This window comes from Pelodiscus sinensis, chromosome 1, assembly GCF_049634645.1.
Source record: "Pelodiscus sinensis isolate JC-2024 chromosome 1, ASM4963464v1, whole genome shotgun sequence".
NCBI classification, from domain to species: domain Eukaryota; kingdom Metazoa; phylum Chordata; order Testudines; family Trionychidae; genus Pelodiscus; species Pelodiscus sinensis.
The window spans coordinates 323,806,282-323,827,839 of NC_134711.1; the positions used below are offsets into that span (position 1 = coordinate 323,806,282).

General features: G+C 44.4%; 1 protein-coding gene across 6 annotated transcripts in view; it reads left to right on the top strand.

Moving 5' to 3' along the window:
• LOC106732314 (disintegrin and metalloproteinase domain-containing protein 20-like) overlaps positions 1 to 21,558 on the top strand; it is a 106,479-nt gene that overhangs the window by 81,574 nt on the left and 3,347 nt on the right. For all 6 annotated transcript variants that reach the window (XM_025186913.2, XM_025186918.2, XM_025186915.2 and 3 more), the window contains 4 exons: positions 5,664 to 5,769; positions 13,685 to 13,868; positions 19,027 to 19,104; positions 20,790 to 20,901. In XM_025186913.2, the coding sequence (XP_025042698.2) occupies positions 5,664 to 5,769; positions 13,685 to 13,868; positions 19,027 to 19,104; positions 20,790 to 20,901 (480 nt within the window). The remainder of the gene's footprint in view (positions 1 to 5,663; positions 5,770 to 13,684; positions 13,869 to 19,026; positions 19,105 to 20,789; positions 20,902 to 21,558) is intronic.

Sequence of the window (21,558 nt, forward strand, 5' to 3'; positions counted from 1 at the left end):
TTTGTGTCCGCTGCTTAGGGGAGTCCCATGTTCCCCAAAAATGTGTTCACTGTTTAAAAGTTGACTCCTCGAGCACATAGGGACAGGGATCTACGGCTCAAACTGCTTCTCTGCGATAAGGCTCTTCATCCTTTATAGACCTCCCACCAGGAGCCATTAACCACTCCCAAGAGAAGAGCATTATCTCCAGGAGTGCTAAAAGCAAAAAAGAAAAGGGCTTCTCCTGCCCGCTCCCTCCCCGTGGTCCCCCTGCCACGTGTGTGTCAGGACAAGACGGGCACAACAGCAGTCAGTCGGCTGGCGTCCAAATCAATTTCCTGACCTGCAGCAGGATCATTTAAGCAGCGCACAGCTTTGGCTCCTCCATCAGCTTCCCCTACTTACAGGGAGCATAAGCGGACCAGAACCCCTTCGGGGGATAAACTGGCCGCAACACAAACGCCACCAACGATGCCTCCTGAGACGGCACCATGCCCGCAGCAGTGGGACTTGCCAGGATTGGCACCGGAGTCCGGACCGGCGGCGACACCTCCTACGCCTCCGCAAGAGCGAGCATCGGCCGCTCAGGAGAAGAGGCAGCGGCACCGGGAGACCCCAGTTCAGCACGCTGCAGAAGTGGTGCCGGCAGGACAGCTGACACCACCAGATGACAGCTCTTCCGTGGCACCTCTGGTGCCGCATGATCTAACTCGCTCGGTGCCAAGAGCTTCTCATTCCTCCCAGTCATCGGCACCGAGACCGCACACAGCCTCTCTATCTTTCCTGCATTCTCAGCCTGTGCTTGGGGAAGGTAACCATGGCAACTCAGCAGGAGACCTCTCAGCTGCACCTGAACATCTCTCAGCTGTTCCTACTAAAGCAGCTAAAAAGTCAGCCCCTAAAAAGCAATCACTGTCTCCTTCACCTGTTTTTTCACCTGAACCTTCCCTGCCTACATATCATTCAGAGAGGGGGGCTTATTCTTCTACATATAGGAATTCACATCGATGCTCCTGCTTGAGTTATTCCTATAGATAAGGACAAGTATCTCCACGCAGATCTCGCCCTCCAATGTACTTTCCCAGATCATACCAGAGCAGACATGGGAGCAGATACTCATCAAGAAGGTCATCATCTGGTTACAATTATTGCTGTCACAGGAGTTATCATGCCCCTATGAGGAAGAGCAGATCACAGTCCCATTCCCACTCTTGTTGCTGCCATTTGTCTTGCTACAGATAGCCTTCACCACCTGCTTCCGCATATCAAAAACCTCAGTCACAAAGACCGCCCCCTCCCGCGGCCCCCTCAGTATCAATCCTTTCTGACCCTGAAGAGGGTCAAATCTCGGATACTGACGAGCACATACCTGCAGCTTCCCCTGGGGATGTCCAATTGTCCTCCCCCGATGATGCGATTTTTGTAGCAGATCCCTCACCACCGGATGATGCCCAGGAATTTCAGGACCTCTTCAAGAGGGTGGCACAATCACAGGAGGTTCAATTAGCCGGCGTGCAGGCTAAGCAGCACAAGTTGTGGAAGAATTTGCACCCTAGGCAACAGTCTAGAGCATTACCACTAGATGAGGCAATTTTGGAGTCGGCTTCAGAAATCTGGAACATATCGGCTTCAGTTACCCCATCATGTAAGAGAGCTGAGAAAAGATACTTCATAGCAGCAAAAGGTGCGGAGTTCCTGTTTACCCACCCCCAGCCCAATTCATTGGTGGTGGATGCGGCCTTGCAAAGAGCCCACAGGTCAGGAATTCAGCAGCTGACAAGGATGTGAAAAAGCTGGACATTTTTGGATGGAAAGTGTATTCATCCTCTACTCTTTTCCTACGTATTGCAAATTATGCAGCACTCCTATCTAATCATAGCTTTGATAACATCGCGATATTAACTGATATCGCTCAACGAATTTCCGAGACTGATAGGGTACTCCTCCAAGAAATAATTCAGGAGGGTTATGCATGTGCCAGAGCAGGTCTGCAGGTTGCCAGCGACATGGCTGACACAGTGGTGCGAACAGTAGCTACAGCAGTATCCATGAGAAGGGCTTCATGGCTAACAACAGCTGTGGTACCCAGAGAGCTACAATCCAAGGTGGAGGATCTCCCATTCGATAGTATCAAGCTCTTCGCAGAAAAAACAGATGACATGCTCCACACGGGGAAGGACTCATGAACCACCCTACGCACACTTGGAATGTACGTTCCACCTTTCTGCCGTAGACGTTACTTTCCATTTCAAAGGTGCTACGACTATCAATTTCGTAAACAGCAAAACTGTCCTTATGACCAAGGTCGTTCCAAGCAGAGGCTGCAACGCAGATGTCCTCAGATGTCTAGAGCAAACAATACCAGGACACCGAAACAGCAAGTTTGACTCCCCTGTCGAGGGCACGCTGAACACCCCTGTTGTTGTCACAGATGTCAAACCCACATTTCATCACAGACTGCGACCCTATTACCACCAATGGGTTGCCATAACATCAGACAGATGGGTATTGGAAGGGATAAGATCCGGTCTCACCATACCATTCACATCCCTTCCCCCTACCACCCTACCATCCCCATCCTTTTTCAGGGACCCATCTCACAAAGACCTTCTGCGGCAAGATTATCGCCTATTATCCATCGGAGCAATAGAAAAGGTCCCAGATCGCTTCAAAGGAATAGGGTTCTATTTGCGTTACTTCCTAACACAAAAGAAAATGGGGGGATGGAGACCCATTCTGGATCTGCACCAGTTGAATTGCTACCTTCGGAAACAGCGATTCAAAATGTAACTCTCACTACAATCATCCCAGCTCTGGACAACAACGATTGGTTCGCAGCCCTCGACCTACAAGACGCTTACTTTCACATAGCAATACATCCTGCACACAGACAGTTCCTGCACTTTGTCATAAACGACGAGCATTTTCAATATCGCGTCCTCCCGTTCAGACTGGCCTCACCTCCAAGGGTATTTTCGAAGATCCTCGCCATTGTTGCTGCACATCTCCGGCGACTTCGAGTCATTATATTTCCTTATCTAGACGATTGTTTGATAAAAGGCACGTCTCGGGAAGAAACGACTCTCATGCTCACAACAGTCAGACGAGTGTTCAATTCTCTTGGGCTGATTGTAAACGAGCAAAAATCGACCTTGATGCCAATGCAGAACATACAGTTTATAGGAGCAGTTCTCGACTCAGATATGGTAAGAGCGTACTTACCGATGGACAGATTCCAGGCAATAAAAGACCTGGTCAGTCTACTCAGCAAGGCCCCAACAGCCTCAGTATATACCTGTCTGCATCTCCTTGGCCACATGGCCACAGCCATGTTTGTTGTCCTCTACGCATGCCTCCATCTGAGAAATCTACAACACTGGCTGTCAACTGTGTACATCCCTGGGAGACACAACATCCAGAAGCAAGTTTCACCTCCACTCCATGCCCACGTGTCTCTGCGGTGGTGGACCAAAGCATCAAACATCTTGACGGGAATGCCTTTTCACAGACCGAACCCATCCATGCAGCTAATGTCAGATGCTTCCCTCATCGGATGGGATGCTCACGTGGGTGACGAATGCATACAGGGATGCTGGTCTCCCGCTGAGAGATGTCTACACATCAACAGACTGGAATTGCAGGCCATATTTCCAGCATGCAAGCGCTTCCTTCCTCATCTGAGAGACAAAACAGTCAGAGTGCTCACAGACAACGTGGCAGCAATGTATTATATAAACAGACAAAGCGGGGCAAGATCACGCTTCCTATGCACAGAAGCAATATGGTGCTGGAATTGGTGCATAAAGAACAATATCACCATAACAGCATCATACTTACCTGGCACAGCCAATGTTATTGCCGACTCCCTAAGCAGTCGTTTCCCCGTAGACCATGAGTGGACGATAAGGCAGGATGTGCTCAATGTATAGCTAAGTTTATCTCCCTCAATGTATAGCTAAGTTTATCTCCCTCTTCATAACCACGTACCACTCTATTCGAAACAGACCATTGCCCTTTCAACCACGAGCACATTCAACTAGGGCAGTGGCAACATCTACGTCCTTTGCTAGGAGGGTTCCTCTAGCGGATATTTGTAGGGCAGCTACATGGGCTTCAAGCACTTCGTTCATGACACACTATGCTATAGTACAGAGATGGGCATCAGACCATGCGGTGGCTTCTGCAGTCCTATCTTCTACAAGCATTAATTGACCCGGAGCGCTGGTGTTCCGGTTACTGTTATACAGTCACCTAGAGTGGAGCACCCATGGGGCCACTCGAAGAAAAAGAACTAGTTACTCACCTTGTGTAGTAACGATGGTTCTTCGAGATGTGCCCTGTGGGTGCTCCATGACCTGCCCTCCTCCCTGCTCCGGGTCTCTCTTTTGATTTATCGTTTCAGGGACCGAGCGGTGAAAGGAACTGGCGGGGGTGCGAGACCGATCTGCGATAGTTAGGAAATGCGCGAAAGCCACGCACCACAGGGGTCATGCGCAGGCCGGCCAAAGATGGCTTTGAAGTCTTCCGACCAGCGGCACTGGGATGGACCTGACACCTAGGCTGTGTCTAGACTGCAGGCTTCTTTCGAAAGAGGCTCTTTCGAAAGCATCTTTCGAAAGAGCCTCTTTCGAAAGATCGCGTCTAGACTGCAGGCGGATCTTTCGATAGAGGAAATCCGCTTTTTCGAAAGAGAGCACCCAGTGAGTCTGGATGCTCTCTTTCGAAGACGGCCTCTTTACATTGAAGAACGCCTTCCTTCGAAAGAGGAACTTTCGAAGGAAGGCGTTCTTCCTCGTGAAACGAGGTTTACCGCCATCGAAAGAAAAGCCGCGTTCTTTCGAAATAATTTCGAAAGAACGTGGCTTGAGTCTGGACGCAGGGGAAGTTCTTTCGAAAAAAGGGTATTTTTTTCGAAAGAACCCCTGAGTGTGGACACGGCCCTAGAGTAGAGTACCCACGAGTTGCTTTTGCAGATTCAGACTAACACAGCTATCCCTCTGATTTGTGACCAGTGTTTCTCAAGAGGGACTTTTCATATTCACGCTCCTAATCCCCCCCCTCTCCTCCTCCGAGTCCTAAAGACATCCTGGATTTGGAGGAGGCAGCAGAAAGCACTGAGTGGATGGAGCACCATGTCCCCTTTTATAGTACTACCCTCAGAACATTCAGGAAGAATGAAGGCTGGCACAGGCGTGTGTGAGTGCTCCAAAAGGCACCATGATGCAAAGGTTCCACAATCACTGCTGTACCAGATATGCCTCCCATTGCATGTGATTATGCAGAGTCCTCACAGAGAACTTGGGTCAGAGATGAGAAACCTCCATTTCCTCAAACCATTGAAATGAATGGAGGAGTTAGTACAATGCTTATGCTCTCGCCATGCTTTAGGAGATAAGGATGGAAAGCTGACTAGTGAGAATCCCGAGATAAGGTGGCGTCTGAAGGGAATTATTATGGGAAGGAGAATAATTGTTTATTGTTATTATATGTAACGGGAAAATATATATATTGGCTTTAATTGTTTTGTTTTTTGAAGGTCTGCCTCACAGTCCCTTCCCTTGCAATTGCTCGAAACTGCCTCTGGCTACTTGTTGCTAACAAACACAGAGTGAGGACCTGTTTTCTTCCACATTTATTTCTGACTTGTCATTTAACTTGTGCCTTCCCCTCTTCTATGCTTGCAGCAGCACAACTGGCCCCACTGACTTGTTACAAAGCAGTGAACACTAAAGGTGACCGGTGTGGCAACTGTGGTGGGGATGGACTTGCCTACAAAAAGTGCCAAGTCAAGTAAGTTGTTTTTCTTGATCAATATGTTCTAATGAAAAATGTACTCAGGAGAAATCCCTGTCAACAAAAGTCCTAATTTCAAGTAGTAGTGTAGAAGAATAAATCATAGACAATTGAGAAGAGATTCAGCTGCATTTTATTGGTGGTTCAGTTTATTTAAGCATTTTAGTTTTCACTCCTAGTAGGTTTGAGGGGGTGCTTTAGTTTTTGAAAGGTATTTCTACAACGTGCCACCCTAGGCAATGGCTGTCATAACTCTTGTGCTTTCATTCAGCCTCAGGAGCTGGTTGAAAAAATGAGTCAATGGTCTCATCAGCTCTTCTGTTTTATGTGACTGGATTTGCAGGTGATTAGAGGTTACTTGCTTGTAGATCATGAATCTTAGATATTGCTTGTTGCTGGACTCCTGACCCTAAGTGGCTGTTGGGATAATGAAGGAAGCACCGGCCATTTAGTCAGACAACAGCATTGCATAACCAGAGCCCTGCAGCCAACCACCATAGTTGCAACCACTGCAGGCAAGCAAGTAAGCCATGGCCAGTTCTGCCAACATGTGAGCAGCAAGCCTTCTTCCATTCCATTGAAGATCGTAGGCCAGGCATGTCCAAAGTCCGGCCCGCGGGCCAATTGCGGCCCGTGTTCCGGTTTAATACGGCCCCACAGGTAATTTGGCAATATCTATCTTTTATGGCCCCCAACGAATCCCCAAGCGCCACTCAGGACTAAGGATGAGCTCGGGTGTGTTCGCAGCTCCACGTACCCGAACCCGCCGGGAAGCTGACAGCGCGCAGCGCTAATCACAGGTACTGAGACATTTTCCCAGTCCGCAGCTGCAGAGATCGGGAAATGTCTCAGTACCTGTGATTGGCGCTGCGCGCTGTCAGCTTCCTGGCGGGCTCGGGCACGTGGAGCTGCGAACACGCCCGAGCTCATCCTTAGACTCTTCACCACACACAGCCCCAAAGGCAAGAGAATTCTTGTCGGGCAGTGTATTAGTGCTCGGACGAACACACTTAGACCAAAACCTCTGGCACTGCACTCACATGATCCCTTCCCCTTCTAGTCAATTTCAAAAAATGGCGACTGTAAATAAGAGAAGGAAAGTTGACAGTGAGGGCCACCACTTCCAGGACAGGTGGAAAGTGGAATATTTCTTCACTGAAATACGGAATCACTGTGTTTGTCTGATACTCCAAGAGACTGTGGCTGTTTATAAGGAATTTAATGTCAAGAGACACTACCAGTCGAGACATAGCACATACGACAAGCTAACAGGGCGCGACCGCAATGAAAAGTTGAAGCAACTTGAAGCTGTTTTAATGTCACAACAGTGATTTTTCACAAGAGCCTGTGAGTCAAATGAAAATGCCACAAGGGCGAGCTATGAGGTGGCAACGTTAATTGCTAAAAATTGCAAATCTTTTGCTGAGGGTGACTTTATCAAAGAATGCGTTATGAAAATGGTTTAGAATATCTGTCCCAAGAAGAAGCAAGAGTTTGCCAACATTTGCCTGGCTCGTAACACTGTAGCACGGAGAATTGACGAGATTTCATCAGCTATTAAGAGACAGTTGACGTCCAAAGGAGTGGATTTTGACTTCTTTTCAATAGCCTGTGATGAAAGCACGGACCTATCTGACACAGCTCAGTTGCTGATTTTTATGAGAGGGGTGGACGATGAAATGAATGTGACTGAAGAGCTACTTGACCTACAGCGCCTTACGGACCAAACAAGAGGAAAAGATTTATTTGTTTCTGTTAGTTCTGCCATAGATGACATGAAACTGCCTTGGAACAAAGTTATTGGGATTATTACTGATGGGGCACCTGCCATGGCTGGTGAACGAAGTGGATTATCAACCCTAATCTGTAACAAGGTGATCGAAGAAGGAGGCAAAGCTATTAAACTCCATTGTATCATTCATCAACAAGTTCTCTGTGCTAAACATCTCAAATATAATCATGTTATGAAACCGGTGCTAAAAACTATTAATTGTATTCGCTCTAAAGCCCTGTGCCACCGCCAGTTTAAACAGTTTCTACTGGACATCCAGGCTGAATACGAAGATGTTTTATATCACAACGATGTAAGATGGCTCAGTCGGGGGTCTGCACTGCAGCGTTTCTACTCTCTCAGAAAACAAATCGGAGAATTCTTGGAAACAAAGGGACAACCAATGCGAGAACTATCTGATCCTATTTGGCTGGCTGATTTGGGGTTTCTAGTTGACATAACAAAGCATCTGAATGTACTGAACACGAGTCTTCAGGGGAAAGATGCAGCAGTGAACCAGCTTTATTCACACCTCAAAGCCTTTGGAACAAAGCTGCAACTTTTCATAAGGCAGTTGTCACAAACACAGCCCAATACCATACATTTTTCAGCGTTGCAGGAAATCATGAACAGTTTTCCACAGGACAATATCAGTGCACAAACGAGCAGGTATGCAGCAGACATCGCATCTCTGGCTGGGGAGTTTAAACGGCGCTTTCAGGATTTTGCAGCTATTGAAAAGGAGATCAGCCTTTTCTCCTCTCCATTCTCTGTTGACCCCGATGATGCTCCAGATCAGCTGCAGCTCGAGCTCATTGAGCTGCATTGTGACAGCGAGTTATGCAGTTGTCACCAACAGCTCTCTCTTGTGAACTTTTACCGCCAACTGGATAAGAGCCAGTTTCAAGAGATTCGAACATTGGCTAAGAAAATGCTGAGCTTGTTTGGCTCAACATATATGTGTGAGAAGACATTCTCTGCTATGAACTTTAACAAAAACCGCGTGAGGACAAGACTAAGTGACTCTCACCTGCGTGACATTTTGCGCATCAAAACCACTGCCTTTGAACCAGACCTAGCCTATGTGCTGCAGTCCAGATCTCAGTTTCACCCTTCACATTAGTGCAGGCTAGGTTTTTATTCAATTGAGATGAATACATTGTAAAACCTCAGTTAATGTCAGTTGGTCTAAATCAGTTATAAATATATTTGGACACAACATGTATACTTGGTGTTATGTTCCTGTTCATATTTTTTGAACTTAAAAGTTGACAGACAACCTTTATTACCAATAATATGTAATGTACTTTACAATGTTCCTGACATATATTTTCAGCTTCCTGGATTTTTTTTTCATCTGGCCTTCAGATATGAAAGGCAGAGTGATTTAACACCTGTTTAGATTTGTCATCCATGTGACAAAATGAAAAGTATGCCGTTTGCAATAAACTTTGCATAAAATAGTTAATTTGCATTTAATTTTAATGGTTCAAAGAATGTCAGGCAAAATGGTCAGCCCTCATGCATGTTCACTTCATCAAATCTGGCCCTCTTTGAAAAAAGTTTGGACACCCCTGTCGTAGGCTTATGGTTCCTTTCCCTTGAAGGTCCTTGTCACTGTGACTTAGTGAGTCACAACTGAGAGAACCAAAATCAGGACAAGCTAATGAGAAACAGGGCAGACTCACCCCCAAACTGTTGATCATTCTTCTATAAGATATACCAAACCAACAACAAAAGTAATTTTCTGTCTTCTACACTGGCTAACAAGAAGTCAGAAATGCACCCTTCTTAAGTATGCCAGTCCTGGATTCAACACCCAGATACTAGAATTAATGGTGAGTGGTTATTTAAAACCAATTTCATCAAACAAAAGGTTTTTATTATTCCAAAGGACCAGCTACATTCTCAGTTCAATATATAACTCAGATTTTACCCAATAATCATGCGGCTGGCTAATCCTTTATTATCTAGTACCTAGAAGTTGATGTGTAAAAAGAAAGGCAGGAGTTATAGCTGGCTATAGGAATAAAATACATACACCAACGTTCTTTTCTCAGTTGTAAACTGGTTAAGTCTCTTGTTGCTCCCAAATAGTTGGAACATCTTCAGTCCCTTGGTTAGAGTGCTCCCATAGGTGTAAGTCAGTAGTCCAGAGATCAGAGCAGGAAAGGGAGAGATATTGCCACAGCCTTTTATAGTTCCTGCCATGTGGAGGGAAACCCATTGTTCCAAACAAACACCTCACTACAGTTTTCAGAAGGATACAGGTAACAAGATGAAGTTTAGGGTCATGTGATTTAGACATATGCCTATGGATGTTTTGCTGAGTCATGGTAGAGGCTATTACCTATAGTCTAGTGAGAGCATTCACAAAAAAGTGCATCATATGTGGGTAGGCTTCTTCCATGATCTGTTGAATTTGTTGATGAATCATCAACTTGAATATTCCATTTACAATGTGCTTGACAGCTGGATGCAAATTATCCTGTGGGTACTACCACCAGAACAAACACATTTGAAATACAAATACTGTTGCAAACCAAGGGCAGTGGGCTGCAAGAGTTTGGTGCGGGGCAAATACACCAGGAGTTGGGTGAGTGGGTTCCTGTTCCCTGCATAGGCTGCCAGAGATTGCTGCCCAGCAAGTAAGACAGACGGGCACCTGAGACTCATTAAGAGCCGGCCTGCAGCAGAATCATAGAATACTAGAGCTAGAAGGGACCTCAAGAGATCATCAAGTCCAGTCCCCCGCCCTCATGGCAGGACCAAGCACCATCCAGATCATCTCTGATAGATGTCTGTCTAACCTACTTTTAAATATCTCCAGTGATGGAGATTCCACAACCTCCCTAGGCAATTTATTCCGGTGTTTAACCCCCTGACAGTTAGGAACTTTTTCCTAATGTCCAACCTAAACCTCCCTTACTCCAGTTTAAGCTCATTGCTTCTTGTCCTATCCTCAGAGGCCAAGCAGAACAATTCCCTCCCCCCCCCCCCGTGACTCCTTTTTCGATACCTGAAAACCGCTATCATGTCCCTTCTTAGTCTTCTCATTTCTAAACTAAACAAGCCCAATTCTTTCAGACTTCCCTCATAGCTCATGTTTTTTAGAACTTTAATCGTTCTTGTTGCTCTTCTCTGGACCTTCTCCAATTTCTCTACATCTTTCTTGAAATGCGGTGCCCAGAACTGGACACAATACTCCAGTTGAGGGCTAATCAGTGCGGAGTAGAGCGGAAGAATGACTTCTCATGCCTGGGTCACAACACTCCTGTTAATGCAGCCCAGAATCATTTTTGCTTTTTTTGCAACAGTGTCACACTGTTGACTCATATTTAGCTTGTGGCCCACTATGATGCCTAGATCCCTTTCTACAGTATTCCTTCCTAGGCAGTCGCTTCCCATTCTGTATGTACGAAACATTGTTCCTTCCTAAGTGGAGTAACTTTACATTTGTCCCTATTAAATTTCATTCTATTTACCTTAGACCACTTCTCCAGTATGTTCAGATCATTTTTAATTTTGACTCTATCCTCCAAAGCACTTGCAACCCCTCCCAGTTTGATATCATCTGCAAACTTAATAAGCGTATTCTCTATGCCATCATCTAAATTGCTGATGAAGATATTGAACAGAACCAGTCCCAACACAGACCCCTATGTAGCCCCACTTGTTATGCCCTTCCAGCATGATTGTGAACCGTTAATAATGACTCTCTGAAAATGGTAATCCAGCCAGTTATGCACCCACCTTAAAATAGCCCCATCTAAGTTGTATTTGTCTAATTTGATAAGATGGTCATGTGAGACTATATCAAGTGCCTTACTAAAGTCGAGGTATACCACGTCCACTGCTTCTCCCTAATCCACAAGATTCTTATCCTATCATGACATGATTTATTCTTTACAAATCCATGCTGGCTGTTAACTATCACCTTATTTTCTTCCAGATGTTTGCAGATTAATTCCTTAATTAGCTGCTCCATTATCTTTCCTGGCCTGTAGTTTCCTGGGTTCTTGTTATTTCCCTTTTTATAGATGGGCACTATATTTGCCCTTTTCCATTCTTCTGGAATCTCTTCCGACTTCCATGAGTAGCAGGCTAATGGGACACCTTCACCAGTTAAGGCCTGCTGGTCCACTATAAAAGGCTTCCCCTCAGGTAAGGGTGGGAGGAAGGAGAAGAGTGACAGGACCGGAGGGGAGGAAGTGCAGAGTGGATGACAGCTGAAGGTTACAAGCGGGAGAGGTTTCACCAAGGTGCCAGGAGAAGATTCTCTGGGAGTGGTTGGGGAAGTGGCCCAGGGAGAGACTACTATTCTGTGGGGATAAGGGGAAGAGCCCCACTACTGGCTGCTATCTAGGGGCTCTGGGCTGGAATCTGGAGTAAGTGGGTGGGACTGGGTTCCCTCCAACCCTCCCCATGCCTGGTGGGCCGCCGCTGGGGAAAAGGGGAACCTTAGACCATGGAAGAGGTCTTCTCCCCGCCCCCGCCCACCCCTCCCCTGCAGTGACTTGCTTGTGATGAGAATGGCTTGTTAAGGGGGGGATCCTTGCCTCTGGGAGAGACAAGAGGCAGTGGGACATTCTCCATGACTCTGAGGCATACTAAAAATCCACCAGGAAGTGCGGGGTGCAGGGAGTATGACTGGAGCTCCTAGGTTACCTTCTGGTCATTGCTGCCTAGAGAAGTGTCTTTTTACTTTGTCTCTCTCATTCAAAGGGCCACTGGATGGAGACATGGCCCTCATTCTGCAGTATGTCCTGCCTTCTCAATTTTTATTTGAAAGTTATACACAAACTATTTCACCTGCCTATGGGGTAGAATTTCCCTGCAGGGTGGGCGTTCCCTAACTAGACCCATTTCCCCCTCCCATTTTGGAATCATCTCTGCTTTCCATGAAACATGGAATTTAATAACTTCAGATGTAAACATGATACATGCATACAAATAGGATAATAATATTCAGCAAACCATCGGTTTTACAATCACACCTTACTTGACACACTCAATGACAGCAACAATGATTTACATGGTCATGTTTTCATCAGGTAATCAGTCCTCAGGAATCAGAATAGAACACTCTCACTGGCATCAACCAGTTTTCATTAGTTCATCTTTCAGGATATGAAGAATTTGCCCAGTCCAGTAATTTCAGAAAACTCCATAGATCAAAGATAAAACCAGTCAGTTGACGCCATGGCCACGTACTTTAGATCAACCATTCTAAAAAGTCACAACTCAAAAATATATATCTTTAAAAATTCAAACCTTTCTGGGCTTGTTCAGGTAGTCAGTAGTTGAATTTGCCATCCAACTGATTCTTCATCTCTTCCTTGCTATGTTGATGCTATGCTAAGCATCAACAAGGAACAGTTCGGATTAACACTGGGGCAAGGAATAGAATACATAGGTGCAGTAATAGACTGTAAGACAGCTAGATGCTTTTTACCCCAGGATGGATTGTGGTTCCTACTACCGACGTTTTCTTACAAAGCATACTTATTTCAGGCATTTCAGATTTCTGCATGACAGCTATGTGCATCCATCCATAGTTGTACAAATCATTATTCCATTGTAGAAGCGTAACTGCAGTTCTTCTAAATGTGTTATCCACATATATTTATGTATTTCATGGCCCACCTTTTCTATTATGACAAAGTTCTGGATTCTGCAGTGACAAAGGTACTGAGAGGCAGTTGACCTGCTTTATCCTTTGTGGCCTTTGTTTGCAAGCACAAGGGCATCCAGGTATACATGACATTCTGGACAAAAGGGAGCTCCTGGACCTGGTGCGAGCCAGGGCTGAGCTGGGATTTCTCAGTTCCGGTTCACACTGGGTTTGAGACCTAGCCCTGCTGTAGCTCTGCAGTTTAAATGTAGTAGAAGACAAGCTGCCTGCCTGCCCAGCTCTTATTACATTTAAATTGCAGAGATGCATCAGGGGTAGGTCCTGGACCCGGCATGAGCAGGGACTGAGCGCCTTCCCTTATCGACTAATCGTGCCGTTGATTAAAATTCTATTGACTACAGTCACTACATAATTAGTGAAATACCCACTTCTTAACATCCTGAATACGGAAATCTTCAAATGTCTGTATAAATCTTTAAGCAATTGTTATTGTTTTTGTCTTGCAGGGATGTCTTGTGTGGAAGACTGCAGTGTGTTAATATTAAAAAAATACCTCGAAGCAATAGTTTTGGGTCCATAGTTCAAACTCCAGTTGATGATATCTTGTGTTGGGGTACAGAATTTAATGTTGGGATGGAGATAGCTGATGTTGGATCAGTGAAAGATGGTGCAGCCTGTGGTGATAACAAGGTACTGTAGTAAGTACAGTTAGATTTTTGAACAGATGGAACAGATTAAATACAGAGGAGGATTTGAGCTCTTGTTCCCATCTCCAAGTTTTCTTCCCTCCTTTTACCTGAAAAGATTCAAAGACAGTTCTGAGGACAACCTGTTGTCACCCTCAGGTGGGTAAGGGAGACCAGAAGGTAACCTCATTTTGACTCCTCACAACAGGTGAGAAAATAGTGACACTCTTTTTCTCTTTTGTGGGGTATGTGGTGAGATTAGTAGGAGTCAGATTTTTCCAATGCTCCTAGCTGCCTAATTCCCTTTTCAAAGGAAGCTAGATGCTTAAGAACTTTAGAAAATTGCATTAGCTGCCTATCTTAATATTTGGGTGTCTTTATAAATCTGACTGTTGATATCTCCTCTTCTCCTGAATTTGCTAAATTGTCTACATTCATCTTAATTTGCTCTGTTTATGCCAGCACAGGACTATAAAGACACAAAATAATGTTCCAGGAAAAGGCTTTTGCAAAAAGATGAATCTTGCAATATGCTCTGAAAATAGTTAGACTTGAACTAAACCCATTCTGCATGGGTATCTAGATTTGTAATATTAATCTAGAAGCAAAATTCTCAAATGTTATTAAAAATATTCATCATAAGTGGTTTGAAAACGGTTGCATGCTTGTGACTGATGGATTATTGGGCCTTTTTCATTCTTCCATTGGGTGAGTGTACAGGAGTTTATCTAGCTACTTGTCTGCTTTTCTCTGAGTATTGTTTTATTCTGATACCAGAAAATCTAGTCTATTAAGTGCCTACTACTCACTTTCCCATTTAGCTGTAGTTTTTAAAATGTTTTAAAGTTTGTCTTTTAAAACGCAAAAAGAACGAAGACATTTATAAACGACATAATTTCTTTACCTCCTGTAATGGTACCTTTTTACCAATAGCATAAAGCAAAGTCTGCATTCTTCTTTGAGATGCAGCAAAAGGGCACCACATCACAGGAATTTGGAACATTTTCAATAGTAGCATCCAGCAGGGTTTGTGCAGGTACTAGTCTCATCTTCATGCTCCATCTTCCAAGACCTTAAAGGACTTGGTGACCTCAAGAGATACTTTATTCCTTCCCACTGCTTAGGCAGAAAGTTGGGATAACATTATGTCCTGTCTGTAATTTGCTACTTTGTACTTAGAGTAGAAATTTGCAGTTAGTTTATTGCTTCCTGGGTTGTTTAATTTAGGAGTAAAATATATTTTAAAAGAAATAATAAATAATAGATCATAGACTTTATCTGGGAATAATGTCTGATTTCTTGGCCTTATTTCATGCTCCTCTTGTTGAGGAGTGTCGAAGGGAGGAAAGACAGGGAGGTGTTCCTCAACAAGTATTTCTACTGTTTGGATGAGGAGTATATCATTGCTAACTGTTCAATATGCAATTTTTTGCATATACAAAATCCATGGAGACACACCTCAAAGAACCATCATTACTGCATGGAGGTGAGTAACTTCTTTTTCCCCATCAAATGTGCTGAGGAAAAAGTTATGTAAGATGGGCTGTGAGGTGGCTTCTGTCAGTCAGGACTTGATCTCCCTCCACCAAAAGAAGCAATGAGTGCCAGTGCACAGGATGTCCTGTCAATCGGAGGTCAGAGACCCTGTACTGCGACCTACACTTCCAGCCCTGGAGCATGCATTGAGTAGTTGACCAAGGGCAACAGTGACACCAGCTGCTTCCATGCCGGTGAGGTATCATGCAGTAGTGGATCTCCTCTGCCTTTCTGTATTCACATCTCATTTGGTCCAGGACTTTGTCAGGACTGCCTCCTTTAATAGCCAAACCACTGAACCTATGAGTCTGTCAGTGCTGCACCCAACTGCTTCCCTTCTACACTCAATGGAAAGGGGCCAGTGCCAATCTTGGTACAAGGATCTTCATGGCACTGGGAACTTTGGTACCCCCTATGATTGGTATTCCCAGTGTTGCTGTGGCAGCATTCACTGTCTTCCACTTTCGCATCATCGATTACTTTGTTTCCAATGCTGACTTTGGTGTCAGTACCACTCACACCACTGGAAGCGACGGAGACATACTCAGTGCTACCAGTGCCATTTCCACCATTGGTGCCTGCCCCCTTGTCATTCAGAGCTAGGGATGAATAGAACGAGCTGCTCACACCCTCAGTTTGACCCACCACTATTCTCCAAAGCCTGGGACCACTCAGTTATTTGAGTCAGGATCTTCCTCTTTCTGCTTCCCATTGCCTGGTTGAGGTCTGATCATGGAGTACAGTGACTACCATGATTGACACATGTCTCACTCTCAAACTAAGGCACCTAGCCCAATGTCTCCAGCCACCAATGCTCTGTCCATACGAGTAACCATGGCAAAATCCATGGTGTGGTCCTCATCAGAAATCCCACTTCTTCTCTGAGGCCAAGCTATGGCAGTGACCATTGGTCTACCACAGATGCAGATACTGGTGACATTTTCCTTCAAGGCATCTCCAGAGTTGTCCTGCTTGAGCCCATCAGCCCTGGAGCTAAATCCAGCTCAGGCACACTTAACTGCCTCATCCTCATCTCTGGATGATTCTATATTTCTGGGATCTTTCTCCCCTTTGGTACTAGAGGATTTCAAGCCATACCAGGACTTCTTATTGTATGTGGTTGCCTCCCCAAATAAGATGGCAAAAAAAAGTCATTTTTTATGTAGTAATTGGCCCAGGAATTCAAGCAATGCTGTCTTCTATCCAGGAATTCAAGCATTCCTGTCTTCTATCCAGGACATATTGGAATACCTGCTGCACCTTTAGTCAATGGGACTTTAGCTTAGTTTATTCAAAGTGCATCTGGAAACAATATTGGTATTTCATCCCTTTAGTAAGGGAAGTTCAGTAGTCTCCAATCCCATGATGGAAAGATTCTTAAAAGGGATTCTTCAGCTACATTTGCTGGTCCAATTTCTGTTTCCTCTGTGGGACATTAAAATAGTCATAGTGGCACCAATGGAGCCTCCTTTTAAGCCCCTTCCATCTTGTCCCTTTCCACTCCTGTGTTGGAAAACCATGTTCATCTGCAACAACAAAGTTTTGTAAGGTACAGGCTCTGAGGGCAGAGCCTCTTCACAGAAGATTCTCCAAAGACAATGTGACTTTACTAATACACTAATAAACTAATACACTAATATTACTAATAAACTAATAACACTTGTCTGAAGCAGTCTCTCGGTTTCATTTGAATCAGGCAGTATTCTTTCATAAATCACATTCCTCTCTGGAGGAACAGTATCTGTACACAGTAGATGTCCTATCTGGAGAGGACTAAACCATTTCATGCTTCACGTGTTTGTGTCTTATACAGATCACATGAAGGTCAAGTAGCCTGTTCACAGACCATCTCTAAATGGACAACATCATGTGTCAAGGTGACATATGAAATGGCTTCAGCTGTGCCTCCCCACGGAGTGCAAGCTCATTCAACAAGAGCACAAGCAATGCCAGTAGCATTCCTCAGTGACCTAAGGAGGCTGAGACAGTGCTGCCTCGTATAGCCAGGGGAGGGGTTGTGGCACAAGACACAAGCACAGCTCCTCTATGGGTATTGCTAGGCATGATTCTCTCTCTCTAGTGCATGAGCACTCATACAGCTAAGTGGAATACATGTCTGCATCACAACTCAACATAACAGAGTAACTGTTTTTCCCAGGAACCAAGGGTTCTTGTGATGACGATATCTGAGTCAACATGGAAGTAGGATTAAGAATATGAGTATCGATCAAATTCTGCAGTTTTCTGTTGTGACACCACTACTAGTGACTGGAATTTAGTGACCCTTATTCCTCCTGACTTCATCTACTGTGCAGGGTTTTTGTGGAGGAAGCCTTTTGCGCAAGAGTTTTTGCGCAAAAACTTCTTGTTGAAAAGCACGTCCAGACCTCAAAGCGCATCACAAAAGCCATGTGCTTTTGCGCAAGAGAGCATCCACACTGCTTGGATGCTCTTGCACAAGAAAGCTCTGATGGAGAATGGCCATCAGAGCACCTGTGCTTTTTCCAATAGGGGTTTCTTACACAAGAAACCCCTGCAGAGTGTCCACACCTGCCTTTTTGCACAAGAGCTGTAATGCAGAAAGGAGTTATTCCTCCTGGGGAGAGGAATAACTCTACCAGCAAAAGCCCTCTCTTCTGTCAATTTTCTTGTGCAAAAGCACACTTGAGGTGTGGACACTCCACCATTTTTTTGCACAAAAACCTTATTGTGTAGACGTAGTTCCTCAGACACTGGATAAGAGCCACCCAATAAAGAGAAGATAAAATTATGGAGGAGTGTAAGAAAGAACTTCCCTGTCAAGTCATCCAGGACAGTTAGGCTAGTCAGACTCAGTTTCTGCCTCTCATCCTTGCCCCAGCCCAGTTTTAGTTCTTGGATCTGCTATTGTCAAATCGCCAATTTGATTCCCCATGAAATTCATCAGTTGATTCCCCATGTGGCCCAATAGCTGCTCACCCTCTTGCTCTCAGCTTCCCAGATAAATAAATTGATTTATAAAGTACAAACTTTAATCCTAGATCTATATATGCTATGCCTTATGAGCAGCATCATATCAGAGAATCTCTAGAATCTCCTGAACAGGAATTGATCTTAATCCTGCAAAAGGCATAGGATACAAAATAGCAGATTTTCTGCCTATTGAGTAATGCTTGAAATACTAAAGTAGTCAAATACTGGCCAAATACTGATTAAATGTGACCAACTGCTGTGAGATGGCAAAAGAGGAAGATAAATGTAAATGTACGCTTTCAAGAGGGTTGTAATTCAAGGTTTTACACTAAAAATACTTAAAGGAGAAATGTGACTTGCCATCAACTGATTCTTTGAGTAGACTGTCCATATAGATCCACCCTCCCCTCTTCTCTGGCATCTCTGATATTGTTTCTGGTGAAGTGGAAGGAACACTGTTCTGCAAACGAGCACATTCACAACGTTAATGCTTCCTGCTTTCTAGAGGGCTATGCTTTGATATCAAGAAAGCTGGAAACATTGAAAAGCCAGTTATTAACCAGTAATCTTTCTTTTTGATGTATAGTAGGTTTTCCATATCTATTAGTCAGTATCTAAGCTTTCCTACTGTAGCTTTCTTATCTAATGTATATTTATGTGTGAACTTTTTACAGATATGTATAAACAGGACATGTGTCAATATAACGGCTCTGAATTATGACTGCACTGACAAAAAATGCAGCGGTAGAGGGGTAAGTAGCAAAGATTGGAACATCCCTTGTATATTAGAATATAATAAATGTAACACTGGAATCTCTCAGAACTGAGATTCCACACTAGATATTGTATGCTTCCTCTGATGAAAAGCCATAAGAGTGCGTGACACACGACATAGTAAGATCTCCAAAGTAGTCAGGTCTCATGCTTTACAGGGTTTTGTAGATAATTTATTATCTCTATATATTGTACTTATAGTCAGTTAGGAGTCAATGCAGAAAAGAAAACATAGGTGTTACATTCGCATAGTACTAGGTGAAGGTTCCAGAACAGCACAAAATGGAAAACAGTGCAGTAATCCAGCACGACAGAGAGATAGATAACTGAGGAGAGGTCTGCCTTAGCTAGGAGAGGTCATAATCTTCAGGCCAGCTGAAAGTGATAAAAGGCATTTTGGACCATTGCTGTCCCGGAGGATGGATAGTGTAACACATTCCTCACAGATGTGTGAGATTTGCAAACCTAAAAGTACACTGAGATTCTCAGATGAACGATGGAAATTATTTCATTAGTTTCTACTCCTTTCTATCAGGTTTCCCATCCACATACGACCATGTCTTCTTTTCTCCATTGTCTCTTGTTTTCTCCTCCAACAACTTTTGCTCCTCACCAAAAAAGAAATGATAGAACAGTAATTTCCCCTGCTCCCAATGGTATGGCATTTCTAGATGAACTTCATGGGAATGTTTACAAACCCTCTGTTTTCTGACAATCCTAGGACCAGCATCAACTTATTTGGTGACTTTCTTACTGAAGGGATTGAACAGCTCTAAAGGGGCAGTTGATTGGGAAAACCTCAGATAAAAAATTGCCCTTCTCAGTAAGATTAAACTCATCCCATGCTAATTTTAAAGAGGAAATTAACTAGGTGGGTTAAAGGCTTGTTTATTTTAGGTATAGCATAGCTGTGTACACCAAAGGTGGAATCAAGAAGAGATGAATGTGGGTATCTCCAAGTCTGCTGACGTTGAGGGGCAAAAGGGGCAATTGCCCCAGAGCCTGGAGATTCAAGGGGGCCCAGAGCTCCCTGCTGCCCTTAGTGCAGCAGCGATGGCAGCTGAAGCCCTTGGCCCCTTTGAATTGCCACCAGAGTGTCACTCCTCATGGCTCCGAGGATTGGGGGGGGACATGCTACAGCCTGGGCAGCTCTAAGGGCTGATTGCTCTTTGCCTCACCCCTTCCGCCCAAGGCCGTAAGAGCCATCCAGCCCACACCTTGCCCTGGGGACTGTGGTGGCGGTTGTCTGCCCTGCAGTATTTTAGATACTTCTTGAAATAAGTGATACTGACAAAATCTCAAATGCCAATGAAATGCATTCCTAACATCCAATGATTTAGTACACAAACAGAAACAGTAGCATATACATTGCTAAAAATTGAGTTCGAGGACTACAGGTTAATGCAGCCAATTTCACCTGACTCTGAGAGTAAAAGACTCTCCTCCAAGATAAAAATGCCCAGATCTCAATTTGTTATAGTACAGTGAGAAGGAAAAAACAAGTCTCCTATATGCACTCTGTTGTTGGCTTCTGGTCCCCACCTCCCACATGTGATTTCAACATGATTCAATAACATTGAAATTTCTTGTATATTATTAGCCTTTTAATAATTCTATCCATTATATTTTGTTTCATGCCATTTATCTGTTGATTTTATTTCAGGTGTGCAATAATAATCGAAACTGCCATTGTAATTTTGGGTGGGCTCCTCCAGACTGTAAGTTCAAAGGACGCGGGGGAAGCATTGACAGTGGGCCACCTCCAATTCTAAGTGGTAAGTGCTGTGACAAACTATGAACTCTACAAACTGGTTTGTGGACTACTCATGGTGCACAAGCTCCAGTCAGGTGGTGTGGGGTTGCTTCCCTCTAAGGTGTACACCTGCATAGCCACACATGAGAGATTGAAGGTTGCCCACCTAATTAGTGGCTCACAGGCATGCCTCGACTAATTAGATGCTTAGACCCTAATATGTAAGGTAAGGTGGTAGCCTTGGGATGAATGAGAAATAGGTGGGAGGGAGCACTGGCATGAGGTAGGGGAAATACCAGGTAGGGAGGGCAGTAGGGTGACAAGAGGGGATAGGGGAATTTGGGATAAGCAGGGCTGTAGCAGCCAGAGAAAAAGGCAGCTTTCTGCAGCTCTAGGTCTGTGGCTGCCGGAGAAAGGCAGCCCTCCTTCCCAGCCTCGGCTCAGTAGATGCTGTGATGGGAGAGAGACCTCTACTGATAATAAATTGTAAGTTGAGTGCTTTTATTTGTAGAACAAAAAATCATTTATTATTAAGGTGTTTTATCCAAAGCACTTTACAGTAGTTAGCTAAGAGTACAAACAACATTTGGGAAGATCATTAAGTGGTCCACCAAAACCCTCAGTAATTTTCAAGTGGTTGTTTGGAGAGAAAAAAAAAGCTTGAGAACCACTACTCTAT